Here is an 8909-nt window from a genome sequence, read left to right on the forward strand (position 1 = left end):
CTCACTCTGTAGACCAGGCCTGCCTCTGCTTCCCAGGTACTGGGATTAAAGTAAAGGCATGCATACGCCACCACCGCCTGGCAATTTACCATCTTTCAATTTATTTATTTGTCCCACTTATTTTTTGTTCCCCACCACAAATTTTTGAATTTGTAGTTATTGAGTTTTTTGTTTGTATTTTTTTTTTTTTGTGACAAATTCTGGGGGATGAAATTCAGGTCCTTAACATGTTAGGCAAGTGCTCTTCCACAGAGCCCCACACCCTTAGTCTTTTCTCCCTTTCTTTTGGTTTTAAGATTTATTTTATGCAGTTCACTTATGCTATATTGACAACAGTTATCTTTTGTTAATGCATGACTCATTCACATATGGAATTATGTTGGGATTACTTTATAAGCTTATTTTTATAATTACCCTTATTTCTTCTGTCTGTATTTTTAAAAATATTTATTTTTAAATTACGTGTGTGCATGTGTGTCTGTGAGCACAGGTCCCATGAGGTCAGTGGCATCAACTGCCCCTGGAGCTGGAGTAACAGGTGGTGAGCTCCCTGACACAGGTGCTAAGGACCAAACTCTGATTCTCTGGAAGAGCAGAAGGTTCTTGAACTGCTGAGCCACCTCTCCAGCTCCTGCGAATCTAGTTTTAAAAGCGGCAATGACACCTGTGTAAATACCCACTCACTAAAGAGCCGACCTGTAGTTGCTGAGAAGGACATACATGTAGTAAAATACAAATCCATGACCTGAAGGCAGCACCGAAGCTTCTTACAAAAGGAATGCTGATCAAGCTGGGCAAGGTGGCACACATCTGAAAACAGCCCTGAAGAGGCAGAGGCAGGGAGACAGGAAAGAACTCAAGCCTGCCCTTGGCTACATAGTGATTCTGAGCCCAGCCTTGACTTCATAAGACCCTGACTCACAAACATAAATGAAAAGAAAAGCTATCCAAGACTACCTTCCTCCCTCAGGAAGGCTTTATTAGCGCAACTGTCCAGTCAGGCTTTCTAACAAGTCCACAGCACAGATGGGCTGCTCCCTGGGCTGCTCCCAGCTGCACGGCACTGCTAGTTCTCACTGAGGCCCACACGTGTGTTTCCTCTCAGTCTTCTCTCTCCAGATAGTCTGGTTCAAGAGCTACTTACCTTTCGGACATGACAGGAAAAGAGAACGTTCATATACTTGTCCTTGCGTTTCAGCTCATTAGCAACTGGGACGAAAGTGCCTGAGGTCTGAGGTGTATCTGGCTTCTGAAGGAACAAGGGAACAGCAAGAGAATTCTTAAGAGTGTAGGTGCTGTGGCAACTGCTAAGTCTACTGCGTTACAACTATACCTACACAGCTTCACATGCATCCTTTTATCTTCCTGCCAAGATGTTAGACTAGGGGAGGGTAGTATCCCATCAAAGGTCCTATAAAAACATCAAATTGGGCAGTAAGAGAGAAGAGGAAATAAAGCTTTGAGGATAATATAAAGCTTATAATTAAAAATGGCTGCTGAAGTTGGGTGTTGTGGTGCACGCCTCTGATTCTAGCAGTCAGGAGGCAGAGGCAGGTGGCTATAGTTTACACAGTGTTTAACAGTTCCAGGACAGCCGGGGCTATGTAGAGAGGCTGCCGAGCAGAGGCTGAAGTGGTTGAAGGCCAAGTTATAGAGCATGCTGATGTACATGCTAGAACCCTTTTCAAAGTAGATGATGCATCAAGTAATGGGTCTTTTAGTTCAGCACTCAGAGGGATTGCCTAGTCTCTCCATAAGGTATGAATTCTGTCTCACAGTGCTGAGGGTGGAGCCCAGGCCTTAAGTATTTACCCCTATTCTGAAGATTCTTAGGGAAACACTCTTTCTTTGCAGAGCTGCGTGAATTCAGACTATCCTTCCAGACTTACCGAGGCAAGATAGTTGCCTTCCCAGGCCCTCTGGAGCCCAAGGTCTGCCCTTTGACCTTTCAACATCTCCATGGCTGCAACCTTTGCCCTGACCTGGGGAAGGTCTGATGCAGGTATGGTCTTGATGAGTTGGGATGCTCTCCATCTACAAGCAAATGAACAAGATGTATAGGCTTTAGGCACTCATTCACTCCCCAAGGTGTTTCACGCTGTCATTAAATAGCATGAAGTAACTGTATATTGTACTAAAAATGGGAAAATGATTATAAAACCCATACAAAAGTTGCTAAAATTAATTTCCTGAAGCCAAAATTTTGTAACAATTTCTTTGTTTGTGTGCTCTGAAGTGACTAGAAGCCGGTGGCTTCTGGCTTTTACAATACCAGTTGGGCACCAAACAATCTGATATCCTAAGAGCCCTGAAGTCCAAACCTTCCTGCATACAGCTCAACTAGCAAGATCTGTGTAAACACTCCAAGGTCTGAACAGTTCCAAGTCACGCTTCTCATCCCAAGTATCTTCAATATGGAACACTCAACCTGTGTTTATCATTACATCACATAAACACAGATTCATCATTCATCCAACCATGTCCTAGGCATCATGGAAGCCAGGTCCTTTTCTTCGGGGGGGGGGCGGGGAAGTAGTGCTATAAGCAAAAGAGCCCAAGGAGCCTCTTCCAGGTACTTTTAAGAGTAACAGACAAAAACTATGTGATGTGTGATGGGGATGAATAGCTGCTGTGTAGAGAAACAAGGAAGGAGGGCAGAGCGTGCCTTGTAAGGAAGAAGTGGGTGTGATGGTGCTTACAGGGGTGGTTACGGAGGGTCCTCTGGTAAGGATAGATAGAGCCATTCAGGAGGAAGCCAGACATATGGACAGCTGAGCAGGTGCATATCCAGAAGGGGCCACAGTAACACAAGGGTTCTGAGGTGGAGACTGCTCAGTGAGTTATGAGGGAAACCTGGGATCCTGAGAAGCTGAAGTAGTATGGGGTAGGGAAAGGAAGAGAAGAGATCAGAGGGAGAGCTAGGGCTAAGTGAATCCACAGCGTCATGAGGGCATTGTCAGGACTCTGGTCTCTACTCTGCATGAGGTGAGACAGCTCTAGAGGGTTCTGCACAGACTAGATGACCTAGGACCATTGCTGTAGACAAGGGCCAGGGAGACCTGTTGGGAGGCTATTTCGTTAATACACACACCAGAGGAAAGTGAATCGGGCCGGGGAGGCAGTGATGGAAGCAGAGATAAGTGTGAGTCTAGATGCATTCTGCTGGAAGGGCCAGTGGTATTTACAGATGGATTAGCTTGCTGGGGAAGAGAAAGTTTAAGGATGACTCCAAGGCTTTTATTTGTTTTTGGCATCAGCATCTGCAAGCATAAAGTAAGAGTATTCTTGGTTGGGAGAGCAGCAGAAGAATTTGATGCTCCCAGCAGTAACTGTCTCACACGACGCCTCTGTTCTCTTGCTCGGCTATGGTAGGTAGTGCCAATCAAGGAGGCTAAGAGCAATGAACTCTCTTTAATATTGAATGAATAGTCAAGGTCAATGATTCCTAAACTATGTTCCTATGGAACACTAGAATAAGTTCCACCTAAAATAAAAATTTTCCAATGAAATAGGCAACTAATATAAGAATAAGATAAGACCTAGGCAACTATAGGGACAGGGGATGGATATTAATATACTGCCTGTGAGGCCTTTCTGGCAGACATGAGCAGGCGCTAATGAGAGGCTGCTCACTGTGAACAAGTGTGCTCATGCAAGGAAATGAACTCACAGGAATTGGTTTCATGGCAAGACCCAGAAGACCTTGAGACTTGAGTGGCTGGGGCTGGGAGCAAGGGCAGGAGGTGAGAACTGTAATGAGTCAAGGCTGGTAGGGTCAGCCATGGTAGATCACAACACACTAAAGAAATCACAAAGGCTCAGCACTACAGTGTGAGCCCTCCTCTGAATTTTGATGGCTTACCAGTGCCCTGACACAGACTGCTCTGAGGTCTTTGTTAAAGAGAGTAGGAGAGCTACAGTAGTCAAAGTTAAGGACAGTGGTGACAAGCAAACCCCACAGCACTAAGTGGCTTGCTCAACAACTGCCCCGGTGGGCCCTGGAACTTCAGATTACACTGCTGGTGGAAGAGATTTTTCTGACTGTGCTCTTTTCTGCCCGTGTGCCTGGCTGCCCTGTGTCTGCTTTATTTCCCACAGTGGCCCGAGACAAGGCTCACACCTGACTATGCAGGCTTTCAGCACAGAAGCACACTTGGGCTTCAGGAATCTGCCCTGTTCAGCCATGGTGAGAGCCATATGACTTCTTATTCTGGTCATACAAGCTACAATGCATAAGTTTAGTTAGGCAACAGCAGCTGCAGTCATAAAGCCTAGCTACCTCAATGACAGGAAAAGGACAAAAATGTCTCAGCTACAAGAAGTTGTGAGGAAAAGGAATCATCTTTTTTTTTTTTTTTTTTTTTTTTTTTTTGAGACAGGTTTTCTCTGTGTAGCCCTGGCTGTCCTGGAACTTAATACAACTAGGAAGAGCCAGGCATGATGACACATGGCAATAGTTCAGCACCTGGCAGGCAGAAGCAGGAGGATCAGAGGATCAACGTCATCCTTGGTTACATAATGGAGTTTGAGTTTAGGTTATGTGAGACTCAGTCTCAAAACAAACAACAACAAAAAGCAAACAACAACAAAAAGTACACAGAGGAGATAAAATAACACAATTAAGACACACATAGATTCCAGAAAGACAAAAAGAAACCCCATAGTAACACTGGAATCCTTTACCACACAGTCTCATAGAATTCCACAGAACAAAACATTCAAGACCAGGAGTCCATAAACTACAGCTTGTTTCAAATCTGGCTCAAGGTCTGTTTTTATACTTCTTGTGAGCTAGGAAGGATCTTTTACATTTTTACATGTTTAACAAAACAAAGAATATGTGAGAGACCATATGTAGCCTGTAGCCTGCACAGCCTAAAATACTATAGGCCCTTTACAGAAAAAGTTTGCCTGACTAGATGAATATAAATGGCAAGATTCATTCAGAGAGAGAGAGAGAGAGAGAGAGAGAGAGAGAAAGAGAGAGAGAGAGAAAGAGAGAGAGAGAGAAAGAGACAGAGAGACAGAGAGAGAAAGAGACACACACAGAGAGACACACACACACAGAGACACACACACACAGAGACACACACAGAGAGACACACAGAGAGAAAGCACATAAACAGTATTTCCATGTATTCATCAACTATGACCCTAGTGAGCAGGTGGGCCCATCCTTCCTACCCTTCCCAATCTCTGTATCCCTGGAGGCCTGATTAGTGCCTGAAAAACACCAGGTGTTCAGTAAATATTTATTGGATGAGTAAATTTAATTTTATACAAATTAATCAGTTCTAGACTTAAAATAAAACATTAAAATTTAAAAGGAAGCCTGCTCAGGCCAGAGTACAATCTGAAATTAATCACAATCATTTATAGTTATCACAGATATTACACAGGGATATACACTGGTGCAGCTACTATGGAAATCAGTGAAGAAGTTTTCCAAACAGAGCTACCACATGCACATACTGGGCCACTCCTGCATATACCCATAGGAGCCCGAGTCTGACTGCATAGATGCTGGCATGTCCATGCTCAGTGCTGCTCTGAACAGCAGCTAGGAATGGAATCCACAGAGATGCTCAACAATGCATGGTAATGGAGATGTGGTGTGTCCACACATACACATACATGAATTTTATTCAAGTATAAAGACAAATGAAATTCTGAAGTCTGTAGCTATGTGGATGAACTAGAAAACATTACACTGAGAAAAGCCAGACTCAGAAAGGCAAATATCCATGTTCTCTTTCATATGTAGATCCTAGCCTCACATTTTTAGATTTAGACAGTTAACATGGATGCCTGTAGAGGTCAGGAAGCCAGCAATGACTATGGTGGGGTAGGTGTTCATGGGGAGAGGAGAGCAGGAGAATGTATGGGACAGGAAAGAAGGGGGGGTACACAGAGAGCTATAGGTTTTTTTTGAGACAGGGTTTCTCTGTGTAGCCCTGGCTGTCCTGGAACTCACTCTGTAGACCAGGCTGGCCTGGAACTCAGAAATCCGCCTGCCTCTGCCTCCCAAGTGCTGGGATTAAAGGCGTGCACTACCACCGCTCAGCTGAGAGCTATAGGTTTAAGTGGGGGAATGGGAGAGTGGACTGGGCTAACCAAAACCAAAGAAGTACTACTTTGTAAGCTAATTTAATACAATAAATACAATAAAATACATTTTAAAAGGGAATTTGAATGAAAATACCCTATATGTGTAGAAATGCTATTCACAGGAGACATGCATTATTAAGTGAAAATTTCAGTGCCAGGTATGGGACACCTATCAATGAAGGAGGTTCCAGCTAGTCTATCACTAATAACACAGGCTACTGCTGTTTCTCAAGACTGCCCACCCCAGGACATAGAGACACGAACTTGGGCCTGACGGAAACATCCTCCTTCATGGCTAGCTTTTATGGTGCTAGAAGGTACTAAATGGGCCACAGGGGAGAAAAGACATCAGTGGTCTTACCCAGTATGGGGCCCTACATGCTACAATATTAACCTGCCAGGCAAGATGTGCCTCCTAATCTAAATGGTATGACTAGTATATGGAGGCAACCAACAACTTTCTGATTAGATTTGAGGCATTCTCCATAGGAGGGAATTTATCCCTATACACCACTGTAAACGTCAAAAGCCTGTGGCTGGGGAAGCAATAGACCCTAGAGGGGAACCTACTGTTACTGGTTTTTTGTTGTTGTTGTTGCTTTTTAACGTCATGCCATCAAATTGCTTCCTAAATATTTGTATTTATACCCATAAATATAACTGGGTTATGGTTGCTGCTTTCAACTTCAGTAGGAAAGGTTTCTTTTTGCAGTGAGTAGTGGCTGATGCAGATATTTGTAACTGGTCACGGGATGAAAATAAGTGATTTTGAGGGCTGGCGAGATGGCTCAGCAGGTAAGAGCACTGACTGCTCTTCTGAAGGTCCTGAGTTTGGATCCCAGCAACCACATGGTGGCTCACAACCACCTGTAATGAGATCTGACGCCCTCTTCTGGTGTGTCTGAAGACAGCTACAGTGTATTACCCTGGAGTGAGGGGGGCCAGAGCGAGTGGGGCCAGAGTGAGAGGGTCCAGAGTGAGTTCAATTCCCAGCAGCCACATGATGGCTCATGGCCATCTCTAAAGCTACAGTGTACTTATACACATAAAATAAATAAATAAATCTTTAAAAAAAAAAAAAAAAAAAAAAAAAAAAAAAAGAAAAACAAAAAACAAAACAAAAAAAGTTAAAAAAAAAAAGGAAAGAAAAGGAGTGATTTTGAATGCTCAGTCCTAAATGGGACATGTATACACTCCCTCCTCCTAGGGCTCAGGCAGCCCTGCAGAGGAAGGGCTCGGTAGAATGCAGGAGCTGAAGGGTGAAGAGGAGTGTTGTGAGATGCTGTCTCCTGGGCACGACAGGGCCATTGCACTCACGAACTCAGACCTGCACAAGATCAAGGTAGTCAGAATGTCGCTGTGGATAAGGGAGGGGCTCATGAGGTCCTACCTCTAGCTAAGGAGCTACTGGCAGGTGATAGCTGCAACATACAAGTCACGATGCACACTTGTAATCCCAGCGCTCACGAATGGGAAACAGGGAGATCAGAAGCCAAAGGCCAACCTTGCTGCATAGCAAGTTACAACTTAGCCTGGAATACATAAGGTGTTTACACACACACACACACACACACACACACACACACACACACACACACGCATGCTCATGAACACTTGTACTTAAAAAAAGCATAGGCAGAAGTTTGGAAGGGTATTAACAATATTGCTAGAGTGGCTATCTCAGAAGAAAGAAGGAAAATAGGAATGAATAGTATGGCAGATTCAACTTTATAAGCATATTTCTCATTTAGAAATTAGTATGAATTTAATAAAAAGAGCTTAAGTACTTTTAAAATATACAAAATATCCAGGCGGTAGATAGTGTTTTGTTGGCCCCCTTTTATGGCACTGGGTTGATTTATGGGTTGAATTATTGAATCTAGGCCTTGTCCTAGACAAGTATTCTGCCACTGAGCTGTATACGAAGCCCCCCCCCCAACCCCCGTTTAACCTTTTGAGGCAGGGTCTAAGTTACCCAAGTTGGCCTTGACCTTGTGATCCTCCCACTACAGCCCCCTGCAGCTATGGGCTTGCACCATCAGGTCTGCACCTTATAAAGTGCAAGGGAGATGCATAGCCATGAGTTTTCTGTCATGTGATTTCCCTATCTTTGCATATAGTCTATCAATGTAGAGTCAACTCTAAAGAAGACAAAAGTCCAATTCAGCTACAATTTGAAGTAGTTCTGCATTCAGAATATCAAGTAGTGTTTTTTTTTTAAAAAGGAAATTACATTAAATGACTACATTAGGGAGCTTTGAGTTTGGTTAACGACACTAGATGATTGAGCTAAGACAGCCCTAGATTTCATCAGCATGTCCTATCTACAGGATCTGCATCCTTGGGTTCAGGTGGCCTCAGATGGCTAGTATAGTCAGGACATCAGTGGTTGTAACTCTGTTGAACACATGTAGAGATTTTCCTTCTGACCATTCCCTAAACGATATGGCAATAATAACAACCATATACAAAATATTTATGTTGTATTATGTATTAGAAATAAACCAGAGATGGTTTAGAGGATCCAGGTTCTTCTAAAGTACTACAAACTGGCTAGGCATGGTGGAGCATGCTTTTAATCTCAGCACCTGGGAGGCAGAAGTGAATTCAAGGCCAGCCTTGTCCACAAAGAAAGTTCCTGGACAGTCAGAGTTATATAATAGAGAGAGCTTGTCTCAGAAAAAAAGAAAAGAAAAAGAAAAAGAGAAAGGAAGGAAGGGAGGAAGGAAGGGAGGGGGAAGGAAGGAAGGGAGGAAGGGAGGAAGAGAGGGAGGGAGGGAGAAAGGGAGGGAGGAAGGGAG

General features: G+C 43.8%; 1 protein-coding gene and 1 long non-coding RNA gene across 4 annotated transcripts in view; one reads left to right on the forward strand and one right to left on the reverse strand.

Moving 5' to 3' along the window:
- Nucleotides 1-8909, reverse strand: part of Myo1d (myosin ID) — a 307808-nt gene that overhangs the window by 117996 nt on the left and 180903 nt on the right. For both annotated transcript variants that reach the window (XM_031353808.1, XM_031353809.1), the window contains exons 18-19: nucleotides 1890-2034; nucleotides 1145-1249 (exon numbers count right to left, since the gene is read on the reverse strand). In XM_031353808.1, coding sequence (XP_031209668.1) covers nucleotides 1145-1249; nucleotides 1890-2034 — 250 coding nt within the window. The remainder of the gene's footprint in view (nucleotides 1-1144; nucleotides 1250-1889; nucleotides 2035-8909) is intronic.
- Nucleotides 4660-8909, forward strand: part of LOC116078529 — a 38681-nt gene continuing 34431 nt past the window's right edge. Inside the window, exon 1 of one of the 2 annotated variants that reach the window (XR_004113582.1) lies at nucleotides 4660-4767. This is a non-coding gene — a long non-coding RNA (uncharacterized LOC116078529). The remainder of the gene's footprint in view (nucleotides 4768-8909) is intronic. The other variant, XR_004113583.1, reaches the window with a different exon arrangement.

The sequence above is a fragment of the Mastomys coucha genome, unplaced genomic scaffold, assembly GCF_008632895.1.
Source record: "Mastomys coucha isolate ucsf_1 unplaced genomic scaffold, UCSF_Mcou_1 pScaffold5, whole genome shotgun sequence".
Taxonomy (NCBI): Eukaryota; Metazoa; Chordata; class Mammalia; order Rodentia; family Muridae; genus Mastomys; species Mastomys coucha.